The sequence below is a fragment of the Anolis carolinensis genome, chromosome 1 (genome assembly GCF_035594765.1).
Source record: "Anolis carolinensis isolate JA03-04 chromosome 1, rAnoCar3.1.pri, whole genome shotgun sequence".
Classification (NCBI taxonomy): Eukaryota; Metazoa; Chordata; class Lepidosauria; order Squamata; family Dactyloidae; genus Anolis; species Anolis carolinensis.
The window spans coordinates 3,461,542-3,483,453 of record NC_085841.1 but is presented as its reverse complement, the minus strand read 5'-3'; the positions used below and the strand labels follow the sequence as shown (position 1 = coordinate 3,483,453).

Genomic DNA, 21,912 nt, shown 5'->3' with positions numbered 1-21,912 from the left:
AGCATGCCATAGATTTACACAGGAAGACCTAGAAAGACACATAAACAGTTGCTGGGTGGTAGTTTTTGGGCATAGGTAAGTGAAACCATGGACTTTTAGTCCATGGATAAGGAGGCTAGACTGTTTGGGCAGAGGGGAAAAGCCAAACTACACCTTCTTCCTTTATTTCTCTCAAATTGGGACTCAAAACTTCATGCAATCTGAAGCACTGCTCCAAAAGGCAGCAAGAAGGAAAATTATGTGTTTGAAAGATCATCAGCTATCCTCTTTAAATTTTAACTAACAATCTCTATTACAATTTGTGACTGGATGAAAGTCACACCCGTTTTGCTTTATAATAGGGTGCCTGCTTTTTAAAACAGAATTGTGTTAGGTAACCAATTATTTATATTTTTTGAATGAAAACAGTTTAGAGTTCTGTTGGGAATGCTGTACCCAATTTTTTGCTTGCTTTCCAATAGGGCCATGAAGTCTCATAACCTTAAATAAATGTATGTGATTGTTCTTTCTCCACTATCTTTTGCATCGAGGTTATAGTGAATGCAATGGCTCTTGGGACCAATTTCCTGCTCCTGTGATCTTTTGAGAACCCAGATCGGAAGTGGGTAAAAGATCATGTTAGTTTTGGAAAAAAATATCTGTTTTTAAGTAGTTCCTGATTGTTATCGAAAAGGTGATTTTTCACTTTTGAAGATTTCCGTGTGTGTCAATTCACTGTCATTTTATGGTAGAAAGGTGACTTTTACAACACTGGCATCAGACAATGAAGACGATTTTATCCCTGTGATAGAGGAGTCATATGTCAGAAACTCTTGGCATCAAATATAGATTGAACTATGCTGATCTGTTTGATGCTGACCAACTCCATTTTGACAATGGCTGACATCTCCCCATGGCTTGGTTTGCTGAGCTCTGTCATTTATGCTTTGCTAGAAAGGCTGTAACGACGATATTATGTGCCCAGAGTAAACAACCATAAGTTAAGAGTTATATACCATGTAAGACTCTGAGAATATCCTCATAAACAAACAATCTCTGAATCAATTCTGATCACAGACTTCAGATAGGGAATACCGTGTATGCATTAGATATTAATCATACGCATTTTGCCTTTGCATAACTCTGACATTTTATAAACTGCTGATGCATAGAATAAATTCAGTCTATCTGGAATAGTGCTGTGAGTAGAAAGCAGGGCTGGGCTTGGTAGTTCCTTTGGACAACATTAATGATTGTAGTCTATTTGTCTTCCTTATCAGTTTCAGGTCTCATCCCAGATTTGTGTCTTACCTGGGGAGCTACTAGGACTACTATTTCAGTCCTAAATAACAAAGTGATTTGAAAGCAACAATGATACCTGCACATATGCCCAATAAATCTTAAGTGTTATGGGCTCTATTTCAGAAGAAGAAACTGGTAAAACCACCTTTAAGGATTCCTTGCCTAACAAAACCTTCTGAAATTTATGGGCTCAACATAAAGTCGACAGGCAACTTGAGGTTTCTTTCTTCTCCAGCACCCACCTACGCCTTTCCCCCTGTTTTCTCCAGCTGATGTGTAGATTCTAAAAATTCAGATGAAACCTTCTCCACAAAGAGGCAAGCAGCAACAGATCCACAGATTGTAATCTAAAACTTACAACTGCTCAATGAAGGATGCTGCATAACACTAAGGTAAGTGTCCCAATTGTGCTCTGCAAAGTGAGTTGAATTCCCTTCTTTAACCTGCAATGTGTTGCGTGCTGCCCATGATGCAAACATTTCTATTGCATAAAATAATTAAAAATAAAAATAAATTGGACAGACATGAAACAATTGCTTGACACAGAGAAATCATAGGTTCCTGAAGTGCCTACGTTGACATTCAAATTAAGGCAATTGTGCATGTTGTGTATGTATGTTTTCCTTGCTCACAACCGGCCCCTCCTTATAGACGTCCCCCATTGCCATGGGAACCCTGCACCCACAGGCTTCCTAGCACAGCCAGCCGAGCAAGTGAGGAGTGTGAAAAGGGGAGAGAGGGAGTCAAAGGGCTCCTGAGAATCAGAATGGCCACCTTTGTCTCCCAACACAAAGGGCTGGTATCCATAGGAACCGTGCTTGGCGGAACAGAGGAAGGGCCTCCCGGATATCACCACCGGGATCATGATATGGGAAACAGAGGCAAAGGGGCAAGGGAACACACAAGGATACAAAGATTCGGCCTCCACCATCTATGCCCCGCCATGTTGGTTATTTTAAATTTTTGTATATATATTTTTAATTGGGGAGCTAAGCCTGAGCTACTGCACAAAGGAAGTGGCACCTCTGCTACATATACACGTCTTTCAACATTTGTGGATTTGATTAAAATGTCGTTTCTAGAAATCTCTAGGTCAGAGCTTTCCAAATATTAAATATTGATGGCACACGTTTCAGATGGGCATCAATTCGTGACACAGTCATTACGAACAAACCGGAAGATAAACTAAACCCTTATAAGAGATACAGATAACATAATTTTTAAAATAATAACTAAATGTATGGGGAGAGGAGAAACATAACTCAAGAAAACTTTTCATTTATATTTTTTTAAAATATACAATGCATTGCCTGTTTCACATAAACCCAAGAGGTTTTTCAACACACCTACACATTGCAGCCGACACATTAATGTGTTGCGACATACAGCCTAGAAAGCGTGCTCTACCCTGTTTCCCCTAAAATAAGAAATCCCTGAAAAATAAGACCTAGTAGAAGTTTTGCTGAATTGCTAAATATAAGGCCTCCCCCAAAAGAAAGACCTAGCAAAGTTTTTGTTTTGAAGCATGCCCAGCGTCTGCAAAACAGAACACCAGAGCATGCAGGATTGGTAAATGTACATACCAGTTGTACATGGAAATAATGGTAGTAACAAGAAATTCTTGATAGGATTCACAGTTTGTCTGGTTATGTTGGTTTGTGATGACAACTACTGTACAGTATATAATAAATGTTCATTTTTGTTCAACAATACATGTGAATTCTTCTTCATAGAAAAATAAGACATCCCCTGAAAATAAGACCCAGCACATCTTTGGGAGCAAAAATTAATATCAGACAGTGTCTTATTTTCAGGGAAACATGGTAGGTCCTCCAGTGGGAATCTATAGTCAACGTCCTCTGGTCATGCTAGAGAACCTTAGATATTGCTAGAGAGAACACCTGTCTGGGAATCTCTAGTTCTCTTGTGGCCAATTTCTGCCTGTCAAACCAGAGAACCTAGACATTTCTAGGGAGACCATCTCCCTAGGAATTACTAGGTCATCCAGTGCAATTCTATGGCCAATGTTCAGTGAATCCAACCATAGTCATGCTGGAAGACTTAGGTAACATGCTATTAAAAATACAGTAGAGTCTCACTTATCCAACACTCGCTTATCCAACGTTCTGGATTATCCAATGCATTTTTGTAGTCAATGTTTTCAATACATTGTGATATTTTGGTGCTAAATTCATAAATACAGTAATTACTACATAGCATTAATGCGTATTGAATTTCTTTTTCTGTCCAATTTGTTGTATAACATGATGTTTTGGTGCTTAATGTGTAAAATCATAACCTAATTTGGTGTTTAATAGGCTTTTCCTTAATCTCTTCTTATTATCCAACATATTCGCTTATCCAACATTCTGCTGGCCCGTTTATGTTGGATAAGTGAGACTCTACTGTAGGTCAGTTTATAACTACAATATCTGTAGTGTAATAGAAAATTAGAATTATTCATTATTCATTTTGCAGATACAGTAGGGTCTCACTTATCCAGCATAAACGGGCTGGCATTGAATAACCAAAAATGTTGGATAATAAGGAAGGATTAAGGAAAAGCCTATTTAATGTCAAATTATGTTATTATTTTACAAATTAAACACCAAAACATCATGTTTTACAACAAATTGACAGTAACCAATCTCACACTGAAACCATGGTATGGGGAGGTATTGAATGTAGCCTTAAATGATAAATCATCAATGGAAATGAGGGTGTTCGGGGGGAAACTAATAGATATGATTTTGATTTATACTGGTCAGTTTTTGTTAAATATGTTCTAGGAAAGTGAAAAAGGAAAACAATACAACCTTGTTGGTCAGGAATTTTGGATATGACATTTGTTTAACGGCTGACTTATAAATCTTTTGGTAAAGGAAAGGATACTTGTTCAGGCCTTGGTGGTGGGGTTATATTTTGTAAAATGTTCAGTGTTTGTGTGTTTTGTTTCACTGTAAGTTGTTAATGTATTTAAATAAAAATTAATTTAAAAACAACAAATTGACAGAAAAACAGTAACATTATGTAATAATTACTGTATTTACGAATTTAGCACCAAAACATCACAATGTATTGAAAATATTGACTACAAAAACATTGATTGCTAAAAGGCAGACTGTGTTGGATAATACAGAACATTGGATAAGCGAAGATTGGATAAGCGAGACTCTACTGTATCTGACATTTTCTCATTAACAAACAAATATAAGATTGGGAAGGAACTCTTCAAGATGACAGTCCCGTTTATTCAAGCTTTGGTAGAAATGCTTCCAAGATACTTCCGGGACAGTTAGGCCCCATCTACGCTGCCATATAAAATCCAGATTACGGTATCTGCTTTGAACGGGATATGGCAGTGTAGAGTCATATAATCCAGTTCAAAGCAGAAAACGTGGATTACCTACTTTGATAATCTGGATTGCACGGCAGTGTAGAAGGCAGTCTTACCTGTCTTTTCAACAAACTTAAGGATATTACCAACTCTTTGTTTTAAGAAAGGGGGTCCACCAACCTACTTAAAATTGGGGTGTGCATTTTGAAAGACAGTAATCTCCTTGTTAAGCTTGTCTTAGACACTGGAATTAGCCACAATATTAAGCCATCTGCCCAATGACCCTAAAAAACAAAACCAGCCTACATACATTAAAACACAGTGCTGAAAAAAATGAATACATATGTTCTTAAAGCAAAACACCTGTGTTTTATATAAAAATGCAATTCTTTAAACAAAAACAAAAATCCATGAACTGAATATACTCATTTCACAATGGTCAAAAGAATACACTATGTTCCCAAAAGGATTCCAGGCATAAATTTCTATTTTGTATGGCGATACCTATCTTTATAATACTGATTCATGTTGGACAGCAACTAGTTGTTCTGCTTAAACCAGGCATGGGCAAACTTCAGCCCTCCAAGTGTTTTAGACTTCCAATTCCCACAATGCAGAACAATTTAATCAAATATTAGGACATAAAACAAGCATCACCTCTGTAAGTAACAAGGTACTTTGTACCAACTTGATGATAGTAATTTGGAGACTTAAAAAAAAACTATTGCTCTCTCAAGTGGTAATCCATGTGCATTGGTCAAAATGAATGGAAAAGTAGAGATAGACCTGCCTCTCCCAAAGGGAATCTGCCTCATTGCAGGGTGTAGTTGTGTCAAAGGAAAAATAATATTTGCCACCAAGTCAGTGTGATACAGTGGTTTTAAGGGTTGGACTAGGACACTGGGAGACTTGTATTCATTTGCTAGTCTGGCCATGGCAACCCACTGGGCAACCTTGGACAAGTGAGACTCTCTCAGCTTCAGAGGAAGGTGAGGACAAGCCACCCCGAACAAACCTTGCTAAGAAACCCCCGAGACATGTCTACTTTGGGGCTGTCATACTTTGGAAACAACTTGGAAAGTACACAACAACAACAACAAAAATGTAAGAAGTATTTCAGCCCTGGATGCAAATTCTATTATGATTGCTGAGTATCCTCCTCCTACAAAATAATTTGATTGTAATGTAACTCAAGTTTGCCTGGACTTCTCTTGAGGCTCATTTTTCCTAAGAGAAGTTAGTTTGGGGGGGGGGGGGACATTTATATATAAGATGCATATGAAATATAAATTAATTTAGTGTTTAGATATCTCACTATGCATATCCATATATATAATCCATAATCTGAACACTTCTCGCCCCAGCATTTGAGATAATGGATATTTAACCTATGTGTGTGAGTGAGTGTGTATGTATGCACACACACACAAACACACAAGTATTTCAGTCCTCCTCTGTATTCACAACAGACTATGGATTCACTGCTCAACCGCCCTTCAGAAAATTTTTGAGTTCTAAACATGTTGGACAAACTACCACCTCATTTCAATTTTATTGGGTTTTTTCCAAACACAAATCTGCCATTTAATCTGTCTGGAGATACACTGGTCTCATAAATTGTGACAGCCCTGTTTATCCACAGCATACAAAGAACATTCACAATGATTTAAGGAATTTTCAAAGGCGCAAGAAAGTAGCATGCATCTTACACAGAAAATACTCCTGTGCAAACCAATATGGAATCCTACAGGATTATAACAACATATGCTTCCCCCAGCAGGTAGATTTCATATCTCTTCTCCTTCAACTTTTGGAAAGGCTTCCTTTGTAAGATGTGTTTGTTACCCTGAAACACTTGAAGGCACATCTATATTTTATTATTTCAAGCAGATACAGTAAAAAAAAAACAATAAACTATATTGCATTTTTCCCAGAGATAACCAGCATTGGCAGGAATTCAAACAACGCCATATATCATGTTCATTTTACAGGAAAATGTAAATGTTTACCTCCATTGCTAGTGCTGCTGTTTGCTGGTCATAATGGTTCAACAGGTTAGGCATAAATGTGCTATTGTAAGGTAGATCCTGGCACATCCTCAAGATTATCGGTTCACACGAAAACAAGCTGTGGCCACTGGTGCATCCGACGAGAACAGCCAAAGGCCAAATGAACTGCATCACCCAGTTTGCTGCCATTCTTCTGCAGTGATCATGAGATTTTGTGAACACTGCTAGATATTTGTACTTGCATTTCAAGTTCTCATCCTAAGGTCCTTCAGAGATAGAGCAACTCTTAGCATTGTTAGAATTTAACATTGTCCAACAGAATGCTTGTGCTCCCAAAAGTAAGGTACTTCATCTTGGCTCTTTGTTTCATATTATCATTCATGTGGTGTTAGATCATGACAGCGATTGACTAACCACATTCCCAAACAGAGCCCATGTTGACAACTGCCGTCTTCTTTGATTAAGCAGCCTAAAGGTAAGATCATAAAAGAGTTATTACATTTTATTGCTATCAATTTGTAGGAGTTTATGAATAATAAAACTTACTATTGAACCATCCCAACCCTGAGTGAAGCATCCCCCATTTCGATTCAGTTCTGCAAAGGTACAGGTTGATTATCTCTTATTCAGAATCTCAAAACACACCAAAATTTTCCACATGGGTGACTGACAGAGTGATAACTTTGCTTTCTCATAATTCAAATTACAGAAAATGTGTTTCATGCAGAACATTAAAAGACTGTGCATTAAATCATCTTCGGGATATGTATAGTATAAGGTGTATATGAAACATAAATGAATTTTGTGTTCAAACTTGGGTCCCATCTCCAGGATATCTCTATCTATACAAAAGCATTCCACAAAATAAAATTTAAAATCCGCAATATAAAATACTTCTGATCCCAGTATGTTCTTCTATAGAATTAGTTCAACATTCAGTTAAAAGCTGGGTAAATGCAGCTGCACATGTATTGCCACTGCAAACACTGGCACATACTACACATACAGATGTGCACTGTTAAATGAACACTACAGGCAGAAGCATATTTGCACAATGTTGTTATTAAGTGCAAGGGTTGAATTGTACAGTACACAATTTGTCAACTGTATTAGACAAATGTTTTTAAAAATGTTTATTTCTTATTGTAAATTTGTTTTTATAGATTGTTTTACATATGTATATTGTTTTGTCTTGTCTTTTATAATGTTGTAAGCCCCTTTGGGTCCCATTTAGGGAGAAAAGCGAGATTTAAATAAAGATTTATTATTATTATTATTATTATTATTATTTCTTACCCACATTTGCTTGTGGCTCAAAGTGGGTTATAACATCACTAAAACATATAATCTAAAACATTCTATAAAATACACATATTAAAACATATTTCTACTAAATACATATTACATATTAAAAAGATTAAACATAAGAGGCAATTTAACATTCATGATTAAAGCTGGCCTGCTGAGTAGGCCCACTGGAAGAGATAGGTCTTCAAATGTGTTTTAAATTCCAACAAGGATTTAGTGAATGTATCCCTGTGTAGATCTTGGCTGTTGTTATTTTTACCCCACTTTTCCCATAAAAATTGAGACCAAAAGCCATTTAAATTGAAAAAGCCAAACAATTAAACAGACAAAAGGTAAATATTTTTTTTAAAATATATACACATTTACAAGTATCAAAACAAATCAATTAAAATACAATTACAATAAGCAGATACAAAGCTTTTGAAATTACTGTATGTACTCGAGTATAAGCCTAGTTTTTCAGCCCTTTTTTAGGGCTGAAAAAGCTCCCCTCGGCTTATACTCGAGTGAGGGTCCTGGCTGGCTTCTATTCAGGTCGGCTTAATTTGAGTATATAGGTATTCAGAGTTAGACAGTCTTATCTTATTAAAGTCTTATCATTATCTTAAATTACAGTTTTATATAAATATTCAAAAACATGTGACCTACTGATGCCTCAAATAATGCAATTTTTTTAAATATCTATTTTTATTTTTGAATTTGACCCATAGCTGCTGCATTTCCCACCCTCGTCTTATACTCGAATCAATAAGTTTTCCCAGTTTTTGTGGTAAAATTAGGTGCCTCGGCTTATATTCGGGTCAGCTTATACTCGAGTATATATGGTAAATCACTAGCTCAAGGTCACTCAGTATTAAACCATGTAAGGCCAGTTTTACAGAGGTACCCTATGGATCCTATCACATGTAGTTTCCATTGGTTCCTGCCAAACAAGTTCAACATCCTATCAAATACCCATTCAAAGTCAACAAACAAGATAGCAATTGACATTCAGAACACTGTCTTTGAACCCGGAGATAACTTAAAGCCAACATAAACAACAGCCATAAAATTCCACGTATGGATCAAATGTGCTGTATTCGAAGTGATGGTTTCTGGATGACGATCAGAGAAACCGCATTTTCCAATTAGTTTCCTCTGACATTAAAAGCTGCAATTGGTTATGATTCCTCTAAAGTGAAAAGCAAAAATCCTATGGTGCATGTACACTGTATCACAAGTGAAGTTGGATGCCATTTGAAGTGCTATGCCCCAATGCTATGGTATTGTGGAAGTTGTAGTTTACAAGGTCTTCAGTCTTCTCTACCGAAGACTGCCAGTGCCTCACCACACTACAACTCCCAGAATTGCACAGCATCAAGATATAGCAACTCAAGTGGTGTCAAATGCATTAAATCTGCAATGTAGATGGACCCCTAGTGCTCACAGATCTCATGTTTGATACTATTTTTCCCCAAACTCAGACTTTTTCTTCCAAGAAGGAAAGCTATGTATTACTTTCATCCTAGAAAACAAATCTGGCATAGAAAGCAGGTACTTGGCACAGCTGTGCTGTCTGGTTGGCACAGCTGTGCCGTCTGCATGGCATCAAGCCCAATGATTACAAGGGGCAGGGACAAATTCTAAGCTAAGATTAAAGATTTAGTTGATTAGATCTAACATTAAATCGATTAAGGCTTCCATCCCTCAACAGTAGCTCAGGCTGCTTATATCGTTGCCCTTACTTGGAATCCAGAAGACCGACTTTTTTTTGACAACTGTAATTTGGCACAATATACCTAACTTTTAAATTAACAGATAACAAGTGTTTTCTTGTTATTCATAAGCCTTTACACCACAGCAAAGTTACAATTAAAACTGACAAGCAGTATATAGACATAGGGCATGATTTCCACCCCCAATTTAGTGGAGAAAATAATACTAACATTGAAAGAAAATGCAGTACCAATTGGTATATTTCGAACTGTCTGCAAGTGACAATTTCCATGGCATTTTCACAAACCCAGCAAATGCTAAAACTGATATTTTGCACAAGATTCTTCATATTATGAGTGTGTGAAGTCATACAGCTGTTCCCAAGGTTTTTTGTAGAAGGTTTCAACCATGCTTGAATTGTAAGAACTCTTATTAGCGCAATAGGGGCATAATGGAAGAAGTGTGTCAAGAAGGTAAGTGCTCATGAATGCGCAAAACTGATCCATCCTTTATGCATACACTACATAGAAGATGCTGAGAGTGTGAAGATCAACTACTGAGGCTAAAATTTAAAATCTGGTTCTTAAACACAATACAGACAGCACATGTTTGCATTCCTTTAACAGAAATATTATGGAACTACAAAACGAAAGTCTTTTGAACTTCTAGTGTTTGATTTTAGTTCAGTAGAAAGGCCTTCACATTTTAAGACCTTCATTTTAAGACTTTCACAGTAGAGAAAGACAATTTTCCCTTGTGTGGCAGAAACAAATATTGAGGTAGGGGCCAGAAAGCTGGGGGCATAAATCATCATAGAACTATAAAATGGCAAATATAAGGTTTGCTTTTTGTAGTTAAGAAAAAAATATTTTCAAGCTGTGGATCACGGAATCTGTGGATGCAGAGGAGGGTTGACTGTATATTATGTATGTAAATAATACTGACTAGGAGATTTTTGATTTGTGTCAAGAGCATCTTGAGAAACTGCAAGTCGCTTCTGGTGTGAGAGAATTGGCTGTCTGCAAGGATATTGCCAAGGGTACACCCAGATGTTTGATGTTTTACCATCCTTATGGGAGGTTTCTCTCACGTCCCCGCATGGGAAGCTGGAGCTGACAGAGGGAGGTCATTGGTGCTTTCCCTGAGTTCGATTCGAACAGGCAACCTTCAGGTCAGCAACCCAATCTTCAAGTCAGCAGTCCTGCCAGCACAAGTGTTTACCCCATTGCACCACCGGGGGTTGTGACTAGGAGATAAATGCACATAATGCAAGTCATCCAGCCTTTATGATGTGAACATTAAGTAATGTTTATTCCGCCATGATTTCTCTGCATACCTATAGAGGAACTGTCCACTAGACAATCCTCCAAAAATGTTATTTTCAAAACTAAACTTGCTTTTCTCTGATGGAGCACTCAACCTGTCAAAGCTGAGGATGAATATTTGCACACAGTGGGAGATGTACTGCAACATGCAAAATGTACATATTTGAAAAGGTTTCCTTGTCTATGGTTCTAATAAGTTCATGAAACCTTACTGTTAATGATTTTTTAATTCTACCATACCCTTTTTGGATGCCTAAACTACACCTCCAAATGATATAAATTTGGGATTAAGGGATGAATTCATGGGAACATTCTTTTGGGGGCAATATCATCATTGGCTCTGTACATCACTAAATTTCTGTAGGCATGAGGAAAGCATTTTAATAAGACAGAATCCTGCCCACTGGGCTATCCAGTTCAGATCCCTTTCAGCTGTGCAGGAAGTCACAATCTAGGTATCTGTTTAGTTTCTTTTTGAAGAGGGAGACCCCACTATCTCTTAAGGACCATTGGCTCCACTATCAAACAGGTTTTATTTTCAAGAAGTTCAGTCTAATGTTCTATCAAAATCTACCCGTAACTGCAAACCATTAAATCTGGTCCTTCTCTGTGGGGCAACAAGGAAAAGCCTTGTCTTCTTGTTGAGCATCCCTTATCCAGAATTCCAAAATATTCCAGAATCCAAAATGTGTGTATCTAAGATATGACATTTTAAACTTTCCAATGGTTCAATATTCACAATCCTTGCTTCATGCACAAAACTGTTAAAAATATTGTACAAATTACCTTCAGGCTATGTCAGGTTTTAGTCAGATCACACCTGATCAGCTCTGGGCAATACAATTAAAGAAAGGATATGGACAAGCTGGAACTTTTCCAGAGAAATGGTCAAAGGTACAGAAACCATGAATTCCTATGAGGATTGGCTTAGAGACCTAGGTATGTTTAGCCTGGAGAAGGGAAGGTTGAGAAGGTACATGATAGCCATGTTTAAATATTTTGAAAAGATGTCACATTAAGGAGGGGGCAAGTTTGTTTTCTGCTTCTCTGGAGACTAGGATGCAATGGATTCAATGATTCTGTGTGCATAAGGAGCACATGAAACAAAAATTAATTTTGCGTTTAGACTTTGGACCTACCCCTAGGGTACATGTATGCAAATACATATATTCCAAAACTTTTTTAAAATCTGAAACCCAAAAACACTTAGTCTCAAAAATTTTGCACAAGGGATACACAACCAGTAATGAAGATGATAAATCTATGAACACCTTATCTTAGATGTTTTATTCCTCAACCTAGAAACAAGTATTTCAAAATCCTTTCCCCCAGTATTCCAAGGAAAATAAACAAAACTGAAAGAACTATTCTCCATTCCAACATTATTCCTTTTAGATTCCCGCCCCCTTCCAATCTTCACTAACAGTCTCCTGCAATTTGCCGCATGGAATTACAGCCAGTATCTGGATAAAGAAAGGAATTTGAGCTGAAAAGAAAAGAACAGCAGGAGTCTCTCTAGCCTTTTCTTTTCCAGACCTTAATGCAAGAGGAAGGGACAAATCTCCAAGCTCTGCGCTTGCCACGGGACACAGGAAGAGCAAAGACGACTTGGTTAGTAAGCCAACATGATGTGTGTTGACCCCTGGCTAAAGTGCTGACCTCCAGCCTAGGATGCTGAACACCTGCAATGCTCACAGCCCATTTAATTTCGAAACGCCCTGAAAGTGAACAGCTCGGATTTCTGCAAGCTCAAAAGGGTAACCTACAGAGGGACACAAAATGAAGGTCTTTTCCCTCCCAATAAATACATTTCTGTTTTTTGGACCACGTTATTTTAAAACTTCATCTGAGCATTTATGAATACCATTTTAAACATCCCTGTGATACTAGAAATTGGGAGGGTTGGAGGAAATTTTCACAAGGAAGTAGAAAATCTTATTTGTGAGGGAAATGCCCTTATCTCCTTCTCTTTGCTCCTCCCTTGAGCCACGTGTTTCTTCCCCAGCGTTAGTCTACATTGAGGGTGCATATTATTGTTGTTATGGTTGTTGTTGTTATTATTATGTTTATGTTTTTTTTATACCCTGCTTTTTCTTTCCACAAAAGAGAATGTACACAGCAGCATTAATACAGTTTGAAACTACTTTAACTGCCATGGCTTAATGCCATAGAATCATGGGAGTTATAGTTTGACAAGGTCTATAACCTTCCTTGCCAAAGTGTGCTTGTGCCTCACCAAATTACAAGCCCGGCCCCTTTGAATTTCATTGAGGAGAGCAAAGCGTGGTGAGAAGGAGGAGGGATTACTTCAATGTAAGTCACACTGGCTCAGCAACAGAGGAAGGCAATGGCAACCGTCCCTCTCAACAAGAAAACCCATTATAGGTCTGTCTTAGGGTCAGATAACAACAAGGATGGAAAACTGTGGAGAAAACAGAAAAAGAAAAGGGCTGTACTTTACTATTTTTGGCTCTGACCCTGTCTGCTTCCACCATGTGCAGAAAGCTGGCAATCCTAGGAATATATTATGCATCTAGATAATAAAATGCCGTTTCAAACCCAAAACTGCAGAGGGTGACTTGGCAGAAAAGCGGTGCAAAAATACAAAAATCTACAACCAAATAACTTTCTGCCTATCATGTCTGCATTCTAGAAATATATGCAAGACCACAATGCTTTCCATCATTCTAAATGTGTGGTCTGAAGCTGCAATTGCTCATCATGGCTTGAGATTTACGAGGCTTGAAGTTTTTTGAACTTTACTACTTTCTCTGTTCTTTTTTTCTAGACAGCCTGTGATTTATGGTTTGACAACTGTTCTTTGACAACCTCCTATATAGCTACTCTAGAGTGAAAGCTGTATAGTTACAAAGCAGAGATGAACAGGGTTAATATAAGTAGCACCACAGCTTTGGACAAGTCCAAAAAGCTGATTCAGGAAGAAATCAAAATAGTGCAGTAAGTGTTTGGCTACTGTCAAACACTATCTGAGTATTATTAATAATCTGAGCAATTCAGCATAGGGAAGAAGAAAAATCTCTAAAAAAAAGAATAAGGTTTGTGGTAGCAGAATGGAAGAAATGGAAGAAATCCAACAACAAATGCTTGAATTGAACCTGATCACACATAACTCTTAATTACAATCAAAAGATGTTGGTAATTCTCAAGAACTGAAGTACAGAAGGTATCCTTAAAGTGATAGGAGTGTGGAGAGGAGCAAACCACAGACCACTTACTACAATGTAGTCTGAGCCCTGCCACATGCACAGTGACACCAAAGGCACTCCAAGTGGTCAGCTTCTGGTCAAAGAAAATTTTGTATAATGCTAAGTTTTTAAATTTGTTGTGGCTTTTTATACATTATAGCTGTATTCTCAATTTGCTTCTGACACGATAAATAAAACTCCCACAAAGTAGTAATAATAATAGTAATAATAATACAGTAATACTTTATTTTATTTAAGGTTAAATATAAAGCTTTGCCTTATCAACAATTTAATCATATAACATATAGTAACTCAAATAAAAAACCTCACCAGTACAGATGTGAATCATAAACTAAATTCAGGCTAATTATTTCCCTAAGACATTTGCAAGCATATTTCACAAAAATAATTTTTTCTGATGAAGCCACATGACTCACAGATCGATGGCAATAATAACTTAAGTCTCTAGAATGAATCTGGATGAAATTCTCGTAAAGATGTGCCCACTCAGTCTGTAAGCATTGCAGCATTTCTGTAGCTCAAAGGCAAAGTATCATTTGTAGTAATTACTCCAATTATGGGTTGAGCACTAAAAAAAAGAGAAATAACCTGATTCTATTTCAGAGATCATAAAGGAGGGAATGGTCCTATATCACAGTTTTTAAGCTCTCTTCTTACCCCTATAGGTCCAGGCTTTTTCCAACTGAAATCTACTGCATACAGGGAGGGAGCGGTGAAAGAAAAACTGCAGACTTGTTCTATTCTTCTAGTCCTGGTCTTAATTCCAAGGAGAAAAAGAAAGAAGGAAGGCGGGAGAGAAGCACAGAAAGGGGAGAAAGCGTATTCTTTTGCAGGCACTGCGAAAGCTAGGCATCCTTCACCCCAAAACCATATAAACGAGAAGGAAAAAACCCTGATTAAATTATTTTTGCTGACATGGCGGAGAATTCTCCCACCATCTCATTTTCAGAGAAATGCCTACCTCATGCGCAGTGAAGGAGATTCACTCCTTATGCAGCCATCCATGCACTGAAGTGAGGAGAAGCCTTCACCAACATTGCTGACACAACACACACAGGCATAAACACACCCCTCCAAGAAACAAACAAAAAGATTCTCCTGGATTTCGTTTAGTGCTGCCTCCTGTGCTCAGATGCATTCGATCTCCAAGAACAATGCCAACCACCGTCTTCATTCTATGCTGTATATTTAATATATCTTTACTGGTTTTTATTATTCTGCGTGGGTGCAGTGAACCAGGAAAATGCAAGGCTGATCAAAACAAATTTTGCTCCCAAACCTCTCCAAAGCAGAGAGTGAGTCAGTGCAGTGCAAGTTGGCTTTCTGCAGAGTTAAAGTCTTAATTCTTTTGCGAACCAACATGGTGCAGTGGTTTGAGTGTTAGACTACAACTAAGGTTCAAATCTCCATTGACCATGGAAATCCAATGGGTTCATTGGGCCAGTTCTTCTTTCTAAGTAAGCCACAAAGAAAGGCCCTCATTTGAATAAATTTGATAAGAGGTGGGGTGGGGGTGGTAGGGTTGCCCTAGGGCTGCTATGAATTGAAAATAACTTAAAGGCAAACAACAATAAGTTCATATTATCGTATTTTCAAATAATATTGCTTCCTGTGCAGAAAAGTATTAAAAAGTCATGGGAATTCGACAGGCTGCTCTGCTTGATCCACCTAACCCAGCATCTCCCTTGCAACAACAATCGGTCAGAAGGGAAATCCGAAAGCAGAAGACAAGAAACAAATCAAGGGTCTCCATCGATCCTCTTCTCCTGTTATTTTAGGCTAGGAGCACCACTCCACCTCTCTTCTATTATTTATGTAATACATTTTTTATCTCTTCTTTTAAGCCATTAGGGCCTCCCAGACAATGCACAGTAGATGAAAACACTCTGAGTTAAACAACTAAAATCGAATTTAAACGTTTGAGACTTCCCTTTTAAAATAAGTTTTAAAAAGTTTAAAAACAACTTTTAAAAAAAGAAAGCAGCATATGGAAAATGTATTCCAAAACAATAACACCCCTTAAAGGTATGAATCAACCATGATTTTTTTTCTCCATGAACCACATCTTGTTGGTGAAACAAAAGACACATTATTTACTCTTTTTGTTTTGATGCATGTGGGGAGAATGGGCATTAGAGGGAGATAAAACTGAGTCATTTTGAAAAGAGAATTATTTTATTTTACTTGTTTAATGGGGAAGAGGCAGGGTGCAGTTCAAGGTCAAACACATACGTTACTAATAAAGTTTTAGCTTTCAACGGCAATACATGTTGCTTGTCATTGTTTGAAACTGTGGTCCCCTCTGATGGAAGGGAGGATTTGTGAACCCACAAACTTCAGTCTTTAATACTGCATGGTCTCAGCCTAGAGGATAATACATAATATCATCACCTACTTTCACCATTTCTTTCACCATTTCTCTCTCTATGTATGTATATCTTATGTATATGTGTATATACATATATAGCTAGATAGCTGTATTGGTGATTAACTGAATTCTTGTGGTATCCACAGCAAACATGTCAGAACTGGGATTTGTTTTTAACTCACCTATATGTATATTTGTGAATACAGATACACATGCAAATAAAACACACACACACTTGCAGTAAGCACAAATTCTGCTCATTGATTTAACACCTCCGGGGTTGGTGCCACAAAAACATAAACAAACATAAAATCAATTGATTAAAATAACATTATTAGCCACTATTTCCAACTGGAAATAAAATACCAGTCTACCACAACTGATTTACCCTCCAGATATAGAGCTATGGAAATGCACATACACAAAAACATACCCCTGAGGCCTGAATATTGTACTCCATCAATGTATCATCCACACAAAAAAAATGTGCCAGTTTAAAGATGCCACAAGCAGACTTCTTTTCTCTCCATTCTTTTTATACTGAAATATAAAGTAACTTTAAAAAACATTCATTTTATGTAGGTCATGAGGCAAGAAGGAAACCTCTGAACCTCATATATTTTCCAGGCAATGTAAGTCTTCCCTCTTTACACATATGTTCATTTCCACTCATAACAATATTTTTATTTATTTTATTTATTTATATCCCACCATCTATCCAGTGATCTCAGGAAGAGCGTACAACAAAACCACTCTGACAAACTCAGAACAATGTAAAAATAACAAAAATATCCTTCTAAAGAAGCTAAAAAAAGATTTGTCAATTTAAAGAGAGAGATTAAAGCTGGTTCAAATGGTTTAAAAGGGTATGATGAGCTACACCTTGCAACTATCCTTTTGAATAAGGACCTCCTTTCTCAATATCCTCCTTATTTTCACCCAGTTACTTAAAATGGGAATGCAAGTCTCAAATACAGAGCGCTCCTCAAAATGTATATACTCTTTTAAGTTTTTATATTTCAGGAGTATACATGTTAATTCCCCCCCCCCAAAAAAAACCCCTTAAAGGGATTAGAAAAGTGTCACAAAATAACAAAAGAAAGTTGTGAGGCTTTCAACTCCGCGCTTGGACAATGTGACCGCGGCACAGTTGAGCAGGGACAGCCCATTTGCACCATATCTGTCATTTAAGATGCAGTTTGTGCCTGATTAAATCATTTTGTAACTATCTGTAATTATTTTGTAATTTTTTTTCAATTATTATTGTTACTGATAGTTTTTCTTCTTCTCTTAAACAAGTTTCAAAGTAGTTTGCAACTCTAAAAACAGTACAAATTACAATATAAAATTCTCAACATCTAACATTAAAATAGAATTAAACATAAAATAGTCAAAACAAATTGTTAAATATTACGTAAAACCATTAATAACTAAAACTAATTAAACTCTATTATTTGTAATGGAATAAATCAAATTATTACCATATTGTGTATGTGTATGTATATGTGTGTGTGTGTGTGTGTGTGTGTATATATATATATATATATATATATATCATAAATATAAATTATTGCTACATATAAAATATAAATTCATATATAAAATATTATTATTTGCCTTTTGGGCAATCCTATGTAATATAGCAATATTTATTTAATTCTATTAATATTAATACATTTTATATAATATTGTTATATTCTGGAGGAGCTGTGACATTAAGTATATTTTCAATTGTATTTTAATATTTTCATGTCCCATGACACAAAAGATGTAATCTTTTAAAAAAATATATATGCATCTTTTAATTACTTTTCTGTTTTCAATTTTAATTCTATCATGTTTGCTGTTAGCCGCCTTGTGTCCCTATAATGGGAGAAAGATGGGATAAAACTAAAGCCTCCTATCATATTATTTCTAATAATAACATATAAAACAATATAAGTGTTTTTAATGCTCTTCAAATAATCACCATTAGTATTATCAGCTGGTAAAGGGGATATATTATTATTGTATTTATTTATATCCCGCTTTCCTCTCTCCAAAGATTCCAAGATGCTTTATGATATATTTAAATTTATCTATAGTAATAATTTATAATTATATTTATGCTATGTATTATTAATAATATTTAAATGTTTGAAAAATACAAATATAACTATTGCTATGTATAAAATATCAATTCTCACAATAACACATATATAAACCAGTGTAAATGCATTCACATATCCTTCAAATAATCTCTATTGAAAATTGTAAAATGAGTGCAGGCATTTTCCTATATATATATATATATATATATATATATATATATATATTGCCTTTTCTCTCTTAAAAGAGACTAAAAATGGCTAACACTTACAAGAAAAGAATGAAAAATTTAAAACCGAAAACATATAAACATTTAATTAGAATTAAACATAAGGGTATAATATATAAATAGTTCAAACCATAGAAATCACTGAAAATATATTAAAATACATAAAACCCCAACCAGCACACTCAGTCTCAACAATAAGTTATAATTTATAAATGTAAATACAATGTATATATTTATATTAATAATGATTATTATATATATAAATATACCATAAGTATATATATAATTACATAAAATATAAATGAATAATATGAATAAATATTAATTACTACTATAACATATATAATAAATGTAAATATAATGTATACATTTATAGAAATACAAAGTATTACTATTACATATATAAATATACCTTAAATATGAATATATACATACATAACATATAAATATAAATTACTATAACACGCATATATTATAAATGCAAATATAAATTATATATTTATAGAAATGCAAATGATCACTATTACACATATAAATATATCATAAATATGATATATATAATTACATAAAATATAAATGAATGTAAATTACGACTATAACACACATTATATTATAAATGTAAACATATTATATATATATATATATATATATATATAGAAATACTAATGATTACTATAACATGTATAACAAATATACCATAATATGAATAAATACATACATAAAATATAAATAAATATAAATTACTACTATTACTATTATAACACACATACATATATTATATTATACAGTAGAGTCTCACATATCCAAGACTCATTTATCCATGCTTCTGGATTATCCAAACCATTTCTGTAGTCAATGTTTTCAATGCATTGTGATATTTTGGTGCTAAATTCGTAAATACAGTAATTACTACATAGCATTACTGCATATTGAACTACTTTTTCTGTCAAATTTGTTGTATAACATGATGTTTTGGTGCTTCATTTGTAAAATCATAACCTAATTTGATGTTTAATAGGCTTTTCCTTAATCCCTCCTTATTATCCAAGATATTCGCTTATCCAAGCTTCTGCCGGCCCGTTTAGCTTGAATAAGTGAGACTCTACTATACATGTAAATATTCATACTTATAGAAATACAAATGATTACTATTAGATATATAGTAAATATACCATAATAAATAAATAATTTATATATTACTGTGTGTGTGTGTGTATATATATATATATATATAAAATAAAATATAAATAAATAACATAAAAAATATATAAATTACTACTATAACACACACACACACACATATATATATATATCTTGCTATGGCCTTTAAATTATCCTCACAGATACTATTCTCTATTAAAGGCTACACGCAGACATATATATCATATACATATCTCTCATATATATATATATATATATATTCATATATATCCCATTCTCATATATATATATATATATATATATATATATATATATACACCCTTGAAATAATGGCCTAATTACCCCCCTTTTATTTGAGGCCTACCAAAAAGGCCTTACCTGAGGGAGAAACGACGTGCAGGTGCGTCTCCTCGCCACCGCCTCAAAGCAATGAGGGAGTGACGGGCAGTAGTGGAGCCAAGCCCCGCCCACTCCCTCAAGGCCCCGCCCACTTTGCGCGCGCGGGTGGAAGGCAGAAAGGAGCGCAGCCAATCGGATTTCGCCGCCTTTACGGTTGCTAGGTAGGATACGCAAGGGGAAGGGGAGGAGCCACGGGGGAAGAGGCCGTCCGATTGGGCCAGCGCCGCTGTCGCCTCGGTCGCTAGGCAACGGTTTCCATGGTGAACGGAATCCACACACTGCAGAGGCTGATGGAGACTAAGAGGAGGCCTTCCTAAGACGATTGAGGGGCCAACACGAAGCAGCTCAGTGTTCCTAGAAGAGGTGAGGCCTTTTTATTAATGATAAGGACTAATTTGTTGTGGTAGTTGTTATTTATTCTATGTCATTCACCCCCCGCCCCATTTCTGGGCTTTAAGGTGTATGGACTTCATTTCCTACAATCCCTCCTCATTAGCCAAGACTGCTGAGGCTTCTGGGAGTTGGAGTCCAAAACTCTTGAAGGCCTAGAATTTGGGAATGGCAGCTCTGTTTTGCACATTGTTACTATTATTGTTGTTATTGGAATTGAAGACATGGCTCTGGGACCAAGCCTTTGGGGTTTGTGTGTGTGTGTGTGTCCGGAGTGACTTAAGAAACAGCAAGTCACTTCTGGTGTGAGAGAATTGGCCATCTGCAAGGATGTTGCCCAGGGGATGCCCAGATGTTTTGATGTTTTTACCATCCTTGTGGGAGGGTTCTCTCATGTCCCTGCATGAGGAGCTGGAGCTGGCAGAAGGAGCTCATCCCAGATTCAAACTGGCAACTGTCAGGTCAGCAACCCAACCTTCAAATCAGCAGTCCTGCCAGCACAAGGGTTTAATCCTTTGCGCCACCGAGAAGCTCAGCCGTTGTGTAGAAGTGCCGTGAAATAAGAGAAGATGGAATATGTATAGCCTTGATTTCGGACTGTGTGATTTTAATAATTGTTTTTTATGTTTGTTTTTTACATTTTTGGTTTTTAATGTATACATTTATTTTATTATTGTTAGTTAGATAAGGCATCAAATTGCTGCCTCTTGTAAGGCCGCTCTGAGTCCCCTTTGGAGTGAGAAGGGGTACAAGTACGGTAAATAAAGTACAGTAAATAAGTACAGTACGAGAAGGGGTACAAGTACAAGTACGGTAAATAAATAAAAAACAAATTATTGTTATTATAATATTTATGTGTTTCTTGCTTTATCTCCCCAAAGGGACTCAAAGCGACTTGATTTAATAATTATAATCATTGTTTCATTTAATATAATAATTATAATAATTGTTAATGTAATATAATGATTATAACAATTTAATATGATTATAATGATGATGATGATGACAATTATTATTATTATTATTATTATTATATAATATAATGAGCCCTCAGTTGTGCAGTGGGTTAAACCATTGACCTGCTGAACTTGCTGG

General features: G+C 35.9%; 2 protein-coding genes across 3 annotated transcripts in view; one reads left to right on the top strand and one right to left on the bottom strand.

The window, feature by feature from the left end:
* The window catches only part of fzd3 (frizzled class receptor 3), a 50,689-nt gene extending 30,183 nt beyond the window's left edge, over positions 1-20,506 (bottom strand). For both annotated transcript variants that reach the window (XM_008121137.2, XM_062969343.1), the window contains exons 1-2: positions 20,407-20,506; positions 6,628-7,096 (exon numbers count right to left, since the gene is read on the bottom strand). In XM_008121137.2, the coding sequence (XP_008119344.1) occupies positions 6,628-6,816 (189 nt within the window). In that variant the 5' untranslated portion in view covers positions 6,817-7,096; positions 20,407-20,506. The remainder of the gene's footprint in view (positions 1-6,627; positions 7,097-20,406) is intronic.
* A 123-nt stretch (positions 20,507-20,629) lies between these two features.
* fbxo16 (F-box protein 16) overlaps positions 20,630-21,912 on the top strand; it is a 39,127-nt gene continuing 37,844 nt past the window's right edge. Inside the window, 1 exon segment of the mRNA XM_062969357.1 lies at positions 20,630-20,790. The gene's annotated coding sequence lies outside the window, so the exon portion shown is untranslated.